At 37.3% G+C, this 16,826-nt stretch overlaps 1 protein-coding gene across 1 annotated transcript in view; it reads left to right on the top strand.

Annotated features, from left to right (window-relative positions):
* The first annotated feature begins 7,201 nt into the window (after positions 1 to 7,201).
* The window catches only part of PRSS12 (serine protease 12), a 31,247-nt gene continuing 21,622 nt past the window's right edge, over positions 7,202 to 16,826 (top strand). Inside the window, exons 1-7 of the mRNA XM_085323910.1 lie at positions 7,202 to 7,211; positions 8,798 to 8,936; positions 10,162 to 10,340; positions 12,518 to 12,668; positions 13,431 to 13,609; positions 14,328 to 14,469; positions 15,536 to 15,732. Of these exons, the coding sequence (XP_085180036.1) occupies positions 7,202 to 7,211; positions 8,798 to 8,936; positions 10,162 to 10,340; positions 12,518 to 12,668; positions 13,431 to 13,609; positions 14,328 to 14,469; positions 15,536 to 15,732 (997 nt within the window). The remainder of the gene's footprint in view (positions 7,212 to 8,797; positions 8,937 to 10,161; positions 10,341 to 12,517; positions 12,669 to 13,430; positions 13,610 to 14,327; positions 14,470 to 15,535; positions 15,733 to 16,826) is intronic.

A 16,826-nucleotide genomic window follows, 5' to 3' on the forward strand; every position in this document is an offset into this window, starting at 1 on the left:
GCCGGGCGGCGCCGGGGCGGCCGGGCGGCGCCGGGGCGGCTTTCCTTCGCGCGGCGCCTTAGCGGAGCGGGTTTTTGCCCGGAGGACTTTCAGGGGGGACGTTTCAAGCGCTAAAATCGGCAGCTGCACGCGGGGGGCGAAGGTCCTCCCTCGCGCTAGCGCTGCCCGGGCGCGGCGCGCCCCCGCGGGCTCTCCCGGGAAGCGGCTGTCCGGGGCGAGCCGAGCGCTAGCGGAAAGCAAAGGCTGCCCTGCTCCGAGCGCGACCCGCTCCTGTGATCTCTTCCACTCTTCTTACTGCTCCGGAGACGGTAGGGTTTGCAAGGCAGCGCGGGTGCGTGTGGTGCAGCCGCAGCTGGGCAGCCTGCCCCGAGACCGACGCTTCCCGCGAAGTCAAGGACAGCTGTGTCAGGAGCGCTGCGGGGGAAGTTCCTGCTGCAAAACGACTCGATAGCGATTTCAGCATTTAGCCCTTGAGCTGTTGATCAGCTTTAAATTTCATCAGTCTTGGCACCAATCCCTTGGGTTAAGTATATTTATGTACAGTCTGGCTTTAAAAGGCTTCACTAGATGGAAACATTTTCTTCTGCATCCCTCTGGTATTAAGTCCTACCTAAATAAGAATTATGTCCTATCTATAGCTGTACTAAAAATGCTCAGACATAATTGCTGTAAAGAATACAAAGACATTCTTCTTTGTTGCTCTTCCTTCTACATATTTTGTAATATCACAAGGTTAGCATGGAAGTCTATTACTAATGTTAATATTAATAACTCTCTTCTTGTGGAAGTCTTTCCTTTTTTGGATTCCCTTTCAGACTCTGAAGAGGATGGTTATGTTACTCTTCCAACAATAGCCCTAGGAGGTATGTCAGAGATGGAACAGAAAAAAAGTAATTTGAACAGTGTGATAATTACAGAGATTGGTATAAAATACCACATGAAGAGCATATGGAGGCATCRAGGTCCATACAATTCATTTATGCATTAAAAAAATTCAGTTTCCAAAGCCATGTTCAAAGTCAAATGYTGTATTCCTTCAGGAAGGTAGAAGGGCGCCATGCATTACAGATCTTTCCTTGGAAAGAATAGCAGGCAGCTGATGCCATGGAAGATGGCTAGACACAGATGAAAAAAATTCAGAAGACTTCACATCCTTTAGTTTAAAAAAGGTCTTACATCCTTAAAAAAGGTCTCACTGTTGTTTTATTATTATTATTATTTGGTTTACCACATTTATAGCTCTTTTCAAAATTCTTTAGTCTAGTCCCCAAAGTACTTTGTGAGGCTCTTGAACCAGTATGTCACAGCTGTGCAGAATGTGGCATTTTATTGCTAAGAACATAACCTTGCTGTCACTGAAGTAAATTCCAAAATTCCCTGCAAGTTCTGTAATAAACTAGTTTAAGTGAAAAATGCTAAAAATACTGCATGATTTAAGTTTAGTTGTTTCTTTGGTCTTTTCCGAGTTCTTGGTGTGTGGGTGTGTGTGTGTGTGTGTGTGTGTGTGTGTGTGTTTTTTTCTTCCTTGTCTCTTCAAGAAAAGGTACTCCGGGGTAGCTCCTGTTAAGGTGGACATACCTACTGAACCATAGCTAATACTTTACAGTTGAAAGGTCGTCTGCTTCTGTCAGACTCGGTGGTAAACTCCGAGTGACCTCAACAGACCAAAAACCTGCCCAAAAGTCTTCGTGAAGAGGATACCACAGAACTAGAGAATGTGTGAGAATGCGTAAGGTGGAACATGGAAATAAATCAGCTCAAAGATGGGCTGATATCTTCGTTTGCATATAAAGACAGAGTATGTTCCTTTCATGTAAGAAGCAAGGAAATACAAGTAAAGCAATGTTAGAATGAAGTTTAGCTAGAGAAGGAGAGACTTTATTGCAGGTGCCTGATAACTGAATCTCTGTAACTAGATACAATAGCATGTGTAAAGCGTTATCTGTAAACCTCCTGGCTTTCTAGGTTTAGTATTAAGACTTTAATATTGAGACTTATCTGCAAAGATAATTGGTTTAACTTTGTGCATGTGCATATTTTAAACTGCTTTATATTTTGATATTAACGCTGAAAATTAAAAAAAATGCCCGTGCAATTATACTATTCAATACCAGTCTAAATGCAGTTTTCTAGTTTAAAATAATGTATTTTAGTGTCACATTTCCTTCTAAAATGAGAGACATCTGGCTAGTATTATTTATTTGTGCCTTGAAAGCAAGTAAACCAAATTCATATGTATATGTATATATAAAAGTTATCAATCATTATTACCCAAGGAAATCACAATTGAGTACCCTGTACTTGGAGCCAGTAAATGTCCAGCAGAATTTAGTATTTTGGCATTGCTAATAACATCTTGTAATACTTGTAATGTACTCATGCCTTGAAAGAGTGATTTACCTCAGTGCTTAAAAAGCAACTGTTGCCACATGGTGTTTACCTGGCATGTAGTTACAGTGTTTTTCATAATATGTTGCTCACCACACTTTACTACACATCTAATTTAAAACTCTGAGTAAAGTGAGTTAACACCAGGTTATTCTCCCTACCTATAATACAGTTCAGGTATTCGGTGGAAGGTCTTTTGGAGATTTTTTTTTTCTTTTAATAATATAAGGTTAAAGAAAAAATACAACAAAAATTAAACAGATGTCTATTTTTTCCTTTTTAGACTGAAGTAGCTCTCCTCAAATCATTCTAATTACAGCTGCACAAAATGAGATCCCCTAATTTTCTACAGCTTTGTACCATGTAAGACAACTGTAGTCCTTCAGAGACTATTACATTTCTATCACTTCGATTAATTTTTTCAGAATCTTAAAACCATTGATCATTGACATGATGAACTTCAATGCTGCTGAGGAACCAATTCAGCACATCACACAGTCAGTACATACATACAATATTTATGAAACTTCCAATTTAAGGATCTACTAAAATTCCCATGATAGTTCTTAAAAAGTAGATCTAATGAATGCACCCCTTTTCCAAGGTTAAACAACCTGGAGAAAAYAGTTACAATTTTAGACTGAAAGCAGTGCTTAGGAAAGAGATGGACAACAGCACTGATCACAGTGAATGTCACCCATAGTTTAGCTGAAGTCAGCAAAATTAATTTCTCTGACTCCACTCTGGCCTGATTCTGCAAGAAAAGCAAAGTGTCCATCAATTTGAACTGGTTTTAGATTGAGCCTGTAATGTAGTTAGATTTTTTACAAGTGCTTCATGCAAAGCAATCAGTTCATTTCATTCTGTAGCTGGGACTGGCTCTTTTGCTTGGATTCTGAATCTCGAACTTAACTGCCTAACAACTTGTAGTATGTTAGCATACATGTGGGCTGTAAAGCAAGAGGGAGACTCTCATACTTAATGTCAGTTTGTCAAACCTAATGTTTGACTCCAAGACTTCAGAGATGATATATCAGCCTAGGGCCTTTCTGCAGCACTCCTCCATCACTTCTCCCGCCCCCCTAGAAGTCTAATATAAACCATCCATCCCATGTTGTAACACCTTGCAAATGAAAGCAGAAATAAAGACATCAGTTGTTCAGATTTCCAAACGTCAAACACTTCTTTTGCTTTACTCTAAATCTGTAATTTCAGAGTACTCAGCATCAGGGTGAAAGGCATGGGCAACTTTTAATTCTCATCCTCCTTTTCAAAATTTACATTTACAGTCAAGTTACAAACCTTTGAATGCATTTACAAAGAAAATAGCGGCATACCTTTAGCCAACACCAGAAAAACAATGCTGCAATATTTACACATACAGCAAAAGTGTTAAGTGATCCCCATTCTATTTGCAATTCAACCACACAAAGTGACAATACTTGTTCTAAGTGAAATGTAGAAAATAAAATAGKGTTTGAAGTTACTCAGCAGCTCCGGATGTGGGAATGGTATAGTAAAAGCAGTAGGTGGGATGCTCTTGCTCTTTACAGTGCAAGTTATTTGAAGCTCTTCTGTTTTTTGGAGTTAATTAAAAATTGGCTCAGAGCCAATTCCTCCGCCTTTTTTTCTCTCGTGTCTCATCTTTAGCCTATATGGCAGGCGTTGCGGAGCAAGTCTCAGCAGCACTTATTGGATACCCTTTCTTCCTTTCATTTGCAAGTATAACTTAATCTCTTCTAAACAGTAGCAGCAGATAGGAAAGGCTCTGACTTGGGCAGATCCAAGGGCAACTAAAATCATCAAACTCTTTGTAAACAACTTGAATTGACCGTCCATAACCTTGGCCCAAAATAAGCATGGATTTCTTTGGAGTATCTCTTTATCTATATATGAATGAGCTTCTGTCAAGAGAGCAGGTCTGCATTCTTCATTATAGGACTGAATATGTATATACAGAGTTGTCCTGAGACCACAKTAAGTGTCCTAAAGATATCTAGCAGGCTTGCTTTGTGGTTCTGTGCCCTTGTCTCTACCTCCAGTGGGGCCAATACACCTGTCCTACAGAGGATCCTTCCCCTTTCTGACCAGTGCTGAGAAAGGCATTGGGCAAAGGAGGGCAGCCTTGGCCTAGGAAAAGGGCAGCATCCCTGTATTCACAACCTTCCCTTATCAAGTTTGCAGTTGGGGCAATGAAGGCTTGATAAGCACATTAAGGAGTTGAAGATGTGGCAGGGAGGCAGTGTGCACTTCTCAGAGCATTGCATGCAAACTAGAGTAGGTATTATTGCATTAGCTCTACTCATYTGTCAGTGGGATGCTAACACAATCTACTTGACTGCAGATACCTAGAATCTCCAATAAATATACTTAACTGAGTCTTATTTTCTGAGAAGTAATTCAAATGTTCTTCTCCAGAACTGCTAGTGCCCGAGGGGGAATGCAGAAGGAAGTCACTTTGTCACATGCATAGAGGTGCAGGTGGTTTTGTGTGTTAAAATGTAACAGCAGAATTAAACAGTGAAAATACAGCATTTCTGAGAATTTAGTTTCAGTGGAAGAACACCTTTATATGGCAGAGATGGAAAAACTAGGCTTGGGAATGGCAGAGTCTACAAAGATGGAGTTAGATTTGCACACATTTATTTTCCTCACCTTGATAAAACGCCAACATTTTTCCCTATGGAAAAATGAGGAAGTGGGGGAGGCAGTTCCATGCTTCTGTGCACCAAGAAAAAGCATGTAAAATTTTAGCTCTCCTAACATGCATCCAGGTACCTCAGAACATCGTCGTTTGTTTCTATAGGTGTTTATGATGTAAAAACCATAACGTGAAAACTTSCTGTAGGATCTCTAAAATATTACATTTCTACTTAAGCAAAATTAAAAGCAAATTTTACTAGAATTTATGATGATAGCACTTGGTACCAAAGAGACTTTGTCAACATAAATCTGGGAGAGAAGAAGGCCTATGGAAATGTTTACACAATTCTGAAACAGATTCTAGCAGAAACTATTGCTTTTGAAGAAATTTCCATATGGCTTTCAGTTATAACTAGTAAGAGAAAGAGACTACAGCTATGTTCATTTTAGGATATATTTGTAAAAGTAAACAACAAAGTTTATCATGCTAAATATTAATTTTCTTGCTGTCTATGAAGTAGAAGTGTTTCCCAGTCACTTTAACAATGCAAACACTGATTATCCTGTAGTGAAGATCCTAATAACAGAGTCATGAATAATAAACAGAGACTTGGTAATACAGTATAAACATACCTGACTGCAGATTACATTGGTCAGCTTGCAATTCCCTATGATCAWCTTGCACATGAAACATATATGTATGTTCTGTCATAAAATAAGACTTTTTTCTGTTGGAAAGGAAAAATAATCTAATGAAGTGAAATTCTGTACTTTAAAGTTCTATTATATTTCATAAGTATCCATTTTATTAAAATTAATGTATTTTAAAACTCACTYCTAATTCAGAAAAATAACTATCACAGGGTCAAAATACTGCAACACTTTATTGCTCCATAGTTTACTCAGTTTTCTCATTAGTTTTCTGTTAGATTTGTTTGCAACATAATTATGACTTAAGTCATATGATATATGCTAACACATACTTCAGGGTGCATATTAAGCACCAAAAATACAGTATCATTTTACTCTTATTGGGTTCAGTCCTGAAATACTGAATGCTTAGAAAAAAATATTAATCAAACCACCTTTCAGATATTTTTCAATTCTGAAACTTTTCTTTAAAAAACTGATTTTACTAACTCTTTTGCTTATGGAGAGAAAGCTAGGTTTTGCCCTGGATATTTTAGGTTATTCATAGCTATAGGTATCAATACCATCTTATAATGAGTAGTGTGTCAGTGCAATCAGCATATTAGAGTTATGCTATTTTTTCAGGTAACTATTAAACATTAGACATTATAAAAGATTTGATATCAATTATCTGTATAAACAAGCTTCTTTTTATTTCTTTCTAGATTAAAATTTTAGGGAAAATCAAGAATATTTTAAATTCATTAAAAATTACATTTAAGAACCATCATGTGTCCTTTTTTTCCTATCTGACAGAGGCCAGTTCTTTAYTGCATCTTCTTGTGAGATGAACAGTGTTATGTATGTTAATGCCTTTCATAAGATGTTAGTGTTCCTATACACAGATGTAAATCTAAAGGAGAAAGGCAAACAAAAACATTTTGTGGAAATAGTGATATGAATTAAAAAAAAACCCCTGTATTTATCATTTGTTCCTAGATCTTGTCATACAGGCACATGGAGATGAGGCTGTCCCCCATTCAGTCATTTTTCCTTCCCTACTAACTGATGCCAGCAGGGTGTTTCCCATTCTAAGGGGGGGACCAGAAGTTATCTAGAGTTTTGTTTGTTTGTTTGTTTTGGGGGGAGAAGGAAGGCAGGGAAAGAGGGTAAGGGGGAAGTTGGTCTTTTTTTTAGTGGTATGTGTCTACAGTGAGATCTCTATGCTTTTTAGGCTTCTTCCATGAGGCTTCTAGTAGAGATGCAAAGGATTTTAGATTTCTTTCATTTTTAATTGTTGGTAAAAGAATTTCTAATGTGTGGAAGTTTCCTCATATCATCTTCTGCTCTGTGCACATGAATAAAGTCTTTCAGTGTTGACACTGTGAATTCTGTAAATATAGCAAGAGCAGTGACCAAATTCTGCCATGGAGACCTAAGAATTTTATTCTTCGTGTACTCCTTTACCCAAATATTTGCACAGTAATGTTGGGTAATGTATAATTAGGAAACACTGTATTTATTGATTTTAATAGGTGTCATGCAGCACYGTAAGCAATCATGTACAAAAACTTATTTTGGAGATGTTAACTTCAAAATACTTTCTAGTATGTCAAGAATCACTTTGCTATGACTTCAACTGACATTTCAAGTGAAATCAATAGTCTACAAAAACATCTCATAAAGAGCAGAAAAAATTTCGGAGTCTGTCTGTCTAAATATGACATAAAAGCATGAAGAGAAAAATCATAACGACAGGAAAACAATGTGTAATGTGTATATGTTGTTACAATTAATTGTTAATTATTGGTAGTTATAATTAAACCATTAATAATCCTCTATTCTGAATGACGGCTCAGTCTGTAACACGAATTTAATAAATTTTGTAATTTACTGCACAATAAGTTACTGCTGAGAAAATAAATAGGAGGCAAAAYGGAACACACAAACACTAGTTTGAGGTTAATTAATTCCTTGACTTATTTGGCAGTCATTGGGCTTGTGGTTTTATCAACTATACTGAACTAAATTAAAAACAGAACACAATCTGAGTGAAAATGAAGGATAAGAGAAAACTGATCCAGTCATTATTATTATTTTATACATATAACACACATGAACACATATACAAAGAATGTAGACACAAACATTGTTTTTTTTCCCTATTGCTAAAAACCTTGCAAGTTGGATCATGGTCTGGCCTCTGATTTTAAGTAGATCACAGAGCAGAGGCAGATAGATTAACTGAGATTTCAGGCAATATTAATGTACACACTTGTGCTATGTTTGATAATTTAACAGAAATGCATTATTTCCTATTGAATTACTGTACTGTAATGACCTTTGTTCTGCTTTTGTAGTGTTACATATATGGCCAACTCTTTCCCACCTTTGCCAGTGGCATTTAGTTACACTTGGCAGCAGATATCTTGCATCTCAAGCAAAACTACTGTAATATAAAAATTAAATCAATCAATTTTCTTAGTTTTGTGTGTTCTGTAACTCTCAAAGCAGCTTGATGGCAGACCTCTGAGTTCTTTAAGAAAATTCCTAATGTTTCATCTGGGAATTGGATAAAGATCTCTAACAAATTTATATAACTATATCAAATGGTGTTTGGTCTGAAAGCAAGTATGAATGAATTCCTTCTTTGGCTTGAAATAAACTGGTGACACCCATGACATGCATAATGTTATATGGGTCAGAGCAGAAGCTATGCGATCCATGTGGTTGCTTTCTAATTCCTTTAAATCAGATGGAATTATATTGAATATAAAAATACAGCACTCATATATATAATCTTTTCTCATATTGGGAGATTTAACTACATTTATATGATTATACATAGTCTATATATACAAGGATCAGAAATGTGATGCAATTTCAGTATAAGAAGCAAAATATTTTCCTTACGTAAGCAATAAGGTTATCTGCTTTTATAGATCAGCGTACAAGAACATTACATGTGCTAGAATGCTTTTCAGAAGCAGCTTCCCAAAATAACAGAATGTAAGGTGATAATATTTGAAACAGGAACTCTCTTTGCAGATGGAAAATCAGATTCAGTCTTTTGCAGAGGATAAATTAACTGAGTCATGCAAAATCTTAGAGAATTCATTTTTTTTCTTTTAACTAGGATCAGTGCGACTCCAAGGTGGCAAGGATGATTTTGAAGGTACAGTTGAGGTTTATTTGAATGGAGTCTGGGGAACAATCTGTGGCAGCCATTGGGATAATAATGATGCAACGGTCGTATGTCGACAGCTTGCACTTGGGTAAGTTTTAATCTGAAAGAAAAAATGCCTTTCTGACAGTTCCTTCAGTTATATATCAAGGAAGTGATTTTGTCTTCTACAATCACTAGGTGGCTAGAGCAGTGTATTTGCGTTGTGACATTCCTAATGATATTCCACTTTTTACAGAGTGCTAGCCAGAACTAGATCTAAGCTGTTTTATGATGTTCAGTATTAATCTGGACACACCAAGCCAACTTACAAAAATATGAGGATTAGATGAGATAAAAGTTCAGCCATCTGGAGGCTGTGGTTTTGCTTAGAATTTCGTCTGTCTACATGTAATGTTTCCTCTCCTCATTTTCATTTAAGTTCTTTTTGCCTTCCACATCCTACATACTAGTTGAACAAGACCATTATTAGCTAATGTAGTTCAGTGATAAGGGTGAATGGTATGGCCCTGTCAGCAGAAATGACTTACATCAGAGTAAGCCACCCCTCTCCTCTTAAGTAACAGTCAAAACAATTCATGCCATCATGACTGTTCAGCAGAAATTTGGAGCTATATCCTGCAAGGTGATTTCAGCAGGTATTACTGGTGCTCTTCAGGGGCTGCCATCTATCTGTTCTGTTGATCTTACAATATTTGAGCATTATTTTTCATTTAATTTGGCCAGGCAGTATAGGGAGGCAAAGAAGGCTCAATAATTGGCTTATTAGTCTGAGAATAATGTACATGGACTTGATCTAGTGGAGTATGAGGTGGCTTCACTGTCCCATGGCCACAGCCCATACGGTATGACATGAGTATGGGCAGAGTAATTGTCAATGTTACTGGAGTACAGGAGAAGAGGAGAGTGAAAGTCTCTTTAGCATTACTTCTGTAAGTAAACCTGCAGTGGAAAGGTACTGTAGATCCTCCTATGGACTTTGGACAGAACCTCTGTGTTGATTTTTGTGGTTAAGAACAAGGAGAAGAGGAACATGGCTGGCCCTGCAGCAATGCAAGCCATTGTACTAAAATATCCCCCAACACAATGGCAAGAACTGGGTCGCATCTGGTACTTTTCTCAGTGAAGGCAACAATGCTCAACTGCATGAAAATGTGATGACTTTATCCTGTTGAAGACAGACTTTCTATCCCTACTCCTGAACTCCTTTCTATCCCAAATTTTATATATGGGAAACAYGAAAGAACAGATTTCGGGAACAAATATTTCATTTCCCTTGCACCCCTCCTAATGCCCTCTCCTGATTATTCTTGCAGTGAGAAAGGTACAGCAAAACACATACCATTTGCCGGACTGGGCCTTATCCCTGTTTACTGGAGTGAAGTACGTTGCCGTGGTGATGAAGAAAACATACTATTATGTGAAAAAGACATCTGGCAGGATGAAACATGTCCTCAAAAAATGGCAGCTGCTGTCACATGTAGCTCTTCCCTAGGTAAAAAAAAGCATATATGTTTTGGTTACCTGTTTACTTTATATAAATAAAAGCAGTCAGAATTGCTTATGATTAAATTAGAAAAAAAAAGTTTAATTAGACTTCTTAGAACAGAAAATTAAATAAGACTGATTCATAGCATCATTCACTTCAAATTTCTCAGCACCACTAGTAGCACCACCCTTTACCTTTACATAATTAGCAAGCAAATTGTTGCTTTGAGATCCTGGTTGTAAGAGAGGGTGAAGCAACARAAATCCTCAAAGGGAACTCTAGCTGTAAAAGTAGGATTGTGTGCTACCCCAGCCCCTCTCTCCCCTTTTTTTCTTTGCAGGAAGTTTTCTTTGGTAGCAACACATGCTACAGTATCAATTTGTTAGTATGTTTTCTGTTTTTGTAAAGAGCAGTGATTTTGCTCAGCATGTTATGCTTTCTGAGAGGGAGCTTTGGTGTAGAAATGTCAGATGAATATTGAGCTCCTCTTCCTTACTGTAAATGTCAACAGCATCACACAAGGAACTGTGTTTTTGTCCTATTCCATATGCTTCTAAAACAGGTCAAAGCTCTCCTAGCTCAAGAGTACTGCCTCACAMATAACCAAGCCAAAATGACAGGGTTGGAGGAAAACATTAATGCTTTTAAGGTATTTCAGATTACTTTAACTGAAATGATAAACAGGAACTACATGACAGTTATGCTATCAGATTTAAGATGTTGCTGATCTCAAGGAAGGTCAGGCAGGCAGAACTGAGGAGCTGGCAATGGCAATTATCTTCAGCTGTAACCAAAACCTGTGGCGTAACTGCAGCTGGCTCTGTGCTTCCTTTCTTCTCCCACTTACCTCCCTATGTAAAAGTAGTTGCATTTTTGCTTTAAAGCTGCACTATTCATGAGGAATATTTTCCTAAATAATGTTGAAAAAAATATTTTAGTTTTTGTTTAGAAAATTATAACATAGCAGGAAGGGAGATGATTTTTAACTTAAGAAGCAAGTTTAAGGACCAAAGCAAGAGAAACAGTTTTGCCTGAAGAAACTGAAAGCTATAAATTTGAAAATTATTTTCTTAGATCATATTTCCCCTCTGCTTATGGACATTTTCACCAAAACACTTTGTTTTGCTTAGAGAAATTTATTTAAAGGATTTTGTTCATCTCAAGAATACTGAAAGTTTATCAATAATTTAGWGTCTGAGATATCTGAAATTAATGAAATCAGCCAGGAGAACTAGCTGATTAGCTAAAACTTTCTGAAGTTGCATGTTTGTTTTGCAGGTTCTACTGCCACTAGTCTTTTTAAATAACTACCCCTCTCAAGATTTCATACCAGTGAAATAGTAATATGAACTTGGTGAAGTTCCCTCAATTTTCTTTTTTTCAGCCAAGAAATAGATGAAATGATAGCATTAATTTTTGGGAAGGCCAACATTCGCACTGTAAGTCATTCAGATATTAGATATGGTTAAACCTTTAAATAYCCTTTTAAATACAAAAGTCATTATTTTTTTACTGGGTTTAAGCCATTTCTATTATTATGTTTTTCTGCTGAGGTATATTATAGATGCTTCCAGGAGAATTTCTGCAGGCCCAGAGAAGGGCTTCAAGACTYGGAAGGACTTGCTTGCAAATAAAACAAAAAACAAAAATCAAAGCATATCTCAGAAACAGGTTGATAGATTAAGAAAGGGAACAATATTACACAACTAAAGTGAACCTCAGTAGTCAACRAAATTTCAGTGCTCTGACTAGAATTACCAAAGGAATCAGAAGACAAGAGTGTGAAATTCTACAGTTGTGACAATGACAAAATTTTTGACTCTTACTGGAGATTTGCCCTCTGAGACCCAAACTGTATGGAGTCAATTTTGCTTTTACTGGTAAAATTGCAGCTCTGACTGGTATTTGGCCTTATGGTCCTAAATACCTGTGAGCGCTTTGACACATAACGTAACTGGAGTTCAGTACAGTTACTGGGATAATATTCTTCAGCTACCCAGAGTGAKCTTGAGGGAACAGTTTCTAACAAGTTCAATTTCAGAATTTTCATCTAATTAGAAAAAATAGTGTAGTTCATGAGCAATGCCAGGCAAACCATTAAACCATCTTCTTTTTTTCCTTACTATCAGGATAACATTTTGAGAAAGAAGTGACATCTTTCTATATTCTGTGTTTGATCATAGCCTCTGTCTTTATTCCAATCCGGCTGGCCGGTGGGAACAATGCTCATGAAGGAAGAGTAGAAGTCTACCATGCTGGCCAGTGGGGGACTGTCTGTGATGATCAGTGGGATGATGCAGATGCTGAAGTCGTCTGTCGGCAGCTTGGCCTTGGGTATGTTTTTTCCAAGTATTTTCTGCTTCAGTAGCTAAGCAGGAAAGTTAGTAAGATACATGGATTTGAGTTTTTAAAATATTTTCCTTTAAAATAGCACTAACAYTTTATTACAACAACCAGAGCTGATATCACACAAGAKGAGTGTACAGTACTGAGGAAGGATGATGCTGGATCAGAGACAAAAAGAGAGAGAAGACAACTGGGGTGACAGGCCAGATGGGTTAGGGAGGAAAGAAATAGGAGCATGACACAGAGAAGGAAGATACTACGGTACAGAACCAAGCAGGAATTGGTTATTATGTCTGAGACAGACCAGGATGAGAACTAAGCAGGTCAGTGCAGAAGAGACTGAAAAGAATTCACTTGCTCAACCCTGCTGGAATTATCATGAATTAAAAGAAGTGGCATTGAAGGTAGCAAGCTTTGTGGCACTTAAGTAGCAGCCACCAGATTATACATGGCTTGTAACCTGACACTGAACCCATGGCTGCTGATAGTGCCATCCAAGTTTGCTCAAAAGGCTGAGATCTGTGCAACAGTTTTAGAGCATCTAGGCCTGCTGGTGAGCCATATGGGAAYTGACATGCTCCTCTGACATCAGACTTCTACCTTTTTCCAATTTACTTTCTGTTCAAAGTTGTGTAATTTCAGTTCAACACTCTTGTGTATATGATTTAAGATTCGATCTTTTAATTAAAAGATTGTATTTTTTTTTTCAGTTTGCTTGTTCTTGACCACGTGTTTGTTACATTTGCACAGGGGTGTTGCCAAGGCACGGAGCCAGGCTTACTTTGGGGAGGGCTCAGGCCCAGTGCTGCTGGATGAAGTGCGTTGTACAGGAAATGAACTATCTATAGAACAGTGTCCTAAAAGCTCCTGGCAAGAACACAACTGTGGCCACAAAGAAGACGCTGGTGTTTCCTGTACACCTCTTACAGGTAGTTCAGTGATAAATAATCACACTGGAAAATAGTGACAAGTGCTCTGGAAAGAGATATTTTTTAAAGTTCTTGGACGTGTAAAGCCCCACAGTAATAAATGTTCTGGCAGTATTACAAAGAATCAACAGTTGCTTATGGAAATTTTACAGGTACAGAAAATCTTGTTATTCAGCACAAGCCTTTGGAACAGGTGCAGAAAATCTTGTTATTCAGCACAAGCCTTTGGATCCTCAGCAACTTGCTAACTGCCATTTATGATGTAGAGGCATTTTCTCTGAAGCAGGACAACTACACCTGCTGCCGTAATTCTCTATTGCATCTATCAATGACAATAAAATATTTCCGCAATAGAAATAATGGAAAATAAGCATAATATACAAAGTAAAAGATAACACATGTATACAACAAAATCACACAATTAGAGTCTGCTCCCGTGAACTAGGCATGTAATAGGAGCTTGGGGGATTGGTATCCTGCACCACTTCTGTTGTGCTTACAGAACTGCATTATGWAACACCACACAACCAACTGGAAGCATTACGGCATTTTGTTCATCTTCTGATCAAATAAAACCTAGTGATCAGCATTAGGTTTGGTAGTCTAATATTCTGATCCAATGCAGTAAATATAATGCTGTTAGTTATTTTTTGTAGAATCTAAGGAAAACTGATTCTTATTTTTGTTTTTTCCTTTTCTGTACTTGTTAATGACACAGATGGTGCATTAAGACTAGCAAGTGGGAAAGGCAGTCATGAGGGACGCCTGGAGATCTATTATACCGGGCAGTGGGGCACAATCTGCGACGATGGGTGGACTGAGCTGAATACACAGGTGGTTTGCCGGCAGCTGGGATTTAAGTAAGATTAATTGGTATTATGTATCTGACTCTTTGACTTGACAATGATGATAAATGTTTACACAATCCCTATATTCTTCAAGGGTCTGGTTTTTTATGTATTAGCTGTGTGCCTTATATAAACTACTGGGTGAAAAATCCATTAAAGCCTACTTCATTCAGCATCTATCAGATATTTATGGCCTCAGTTTAGGTAGGAAAACAAAAGCTTGTCTCAATTCAGCCATTGATTCAGCAATGTTTATTCACTGAGCTCCTTGCATTTATCTTCTTGGCTGACTAAGATCAATGCATATGCTATAGAGAAAAACTGATTTGTTATATTAGTTTTATGCTTAGCAGTTTGATTCTTCAAATTCTTTGCTTGTGGAATAGCCATAAAACCACGGAGACTTTCAAGGTATTAGGCCTGCTGGATTTAGCTCAAAAAAAAYCAAATAAAATAAAAAAATAAAATAAAAAATCACAGGCACTAGAATACTCATTATTTGAAATTCATATGTTAGAAAAAATTCCTTTAGAGTTCTCTATGAATTCATTCTTCGCTCCTTTTCCTACTGACTCTGCTTACAGAGACATGCTCTCACTATGCCATTTTTCTCTTGCGGTATTCTTTCACTCACTGATGTCACAATCCATAATAACTATATTCACATTAAAACACATCACTTTCACAGAAGAAAGTTTTCATTTTTCCTAGATTTTCCTAGATGCGACATTCAAATGTATATATAATATTAAGAACTTTTTAAGTCTCAAAGTCAATGAGACAACTGTATATTTGACTGAATTGAAGTCTTAATTAAAGGTAACCCATTTTTACATTTCCAAGTTTGTATGAATTTAACAATAATTCCTTAAAAAAAAAAAAAGTTACCAGGGAAGAAGCATATAGTGCTATCACTGATTTTAAAGCTAACTGAACCTGCTTGGTCATGGTTAATACCGTTCACTGTTGTGCTTGAGAGATCTTTGTCAGAAATAAATCATTTCCTTTAGTGCTTAAGTATCACACACCCTCCAATCACTAAAGATCAAAATGTTAYGTATACCTATTTATTATGCAGGTATGGAAAAAGTGCACCTGAGAGCTACTCAGAAGGAAGTTCTGGGCCCATCTGGTTGGATGATGTCAGCTGCTCAGGGAAGGAGTCCAACCTTCTGCAGTGTTCAAAAAGAGAGTGGGGAAAGCATGACTGCAACCATCAGGAGGATGTGAGACTAATCTGTCATCCAGATAACGACAGTGATAAACTCTCACTTGGTAAAGCATCTCTTTGATAACTTCACAATATGATTATTGCTGTGCATGCAGATTTGAGAGAAGTATACTATACTTATGGTGCTTAATGTCCCAATGTCAGTCAATCACTGGCAGATGTGTGCACATGCCAAATGAACAGGAAGGAAAAAAGGTTCACTTTTCACCTGAAGATCACAAATAGTAATCGGGCTTTGTAAATAGGAACATAAACAGCCAGAACCTTAGAGAACAATACAAATTTGTAAAGTAGCAAAGTCAGAATCCATAAATCCTGTTCTCTTAATCTTTACTGTCATGAGATTTTAGATTTCTTCAGCCCTTCCTAGAGGTATACTGCATTTCACTCAGCACTTTCTAAGTTGTAGTGAACTGTATCATGCTATCAAAAGTTGGAAAGGTACCTGTGCATTACAATTGCATTAAAGGATATAAATCAAAAGTGCAACATCCTATGGCCTTACCTTCAGATAATCTGAAAAGAAAGAGATATCAAGAAAGTGGGAAGTTCAGAGATATCAAGAAGAAATGGTGAGAAGCATGAAATTATTTCTGTATTACTATTGTCTACTGTTTACCCTGCGCCTGGGTGAACAGTCAGCAACTGGTGTTCCTGACCAGGATGAATGATGCTAGAAACACAGACAAAAGACCAGTTCCAATGCCAAAACGCCTACGAACATGTATGAAGAAAGAATAGAAAGACTGATAAGAACCAAGATAAGTATCAGTTACGTAGAGGTACTGTAGATAAAATATTTGCAAATAGATTCTAAAGACTCCTAAATCCACATACAGATAATTAAACAAGAATTCTGGCTTTCAGATATGCACATTAAAAATTACAGTGGAACAATGAGTTGTTCAGCAATTCTGAAAACCAGACTCATTTTTTAATTTGCTACATGCAGATTTTGTAGCTTGTTGTTAAGTGATGCTTTACAGAATTGTTGCCAAAATCTTTGAAGTATATTTTAACTGATTTTGAAATTAGGATTAACAAAGGAACTAGTGGATTCCCAGCTTCTACAGAAATCTAATGGATTTGTATGCTTAGGTTCTTGAAGTTCTCTGGAAATTCCAGAAAGCTTATCCTG

Source organism: Rhea americana, unplaced genomic scaffold, assembly GCF_003343005.1.
Source record: "Rhea americana isolate MKP2758 unplaced genomic scaffold, rheAme1 scaffold_89, whole genome shotgun sequence".
NCBI classification, from domain to species: domain Eukaryota; kingdom Metazoa; phylum Chordata; class Aves; order Rheiformes; family Rheidae; genus Rhea; species Rhea americana.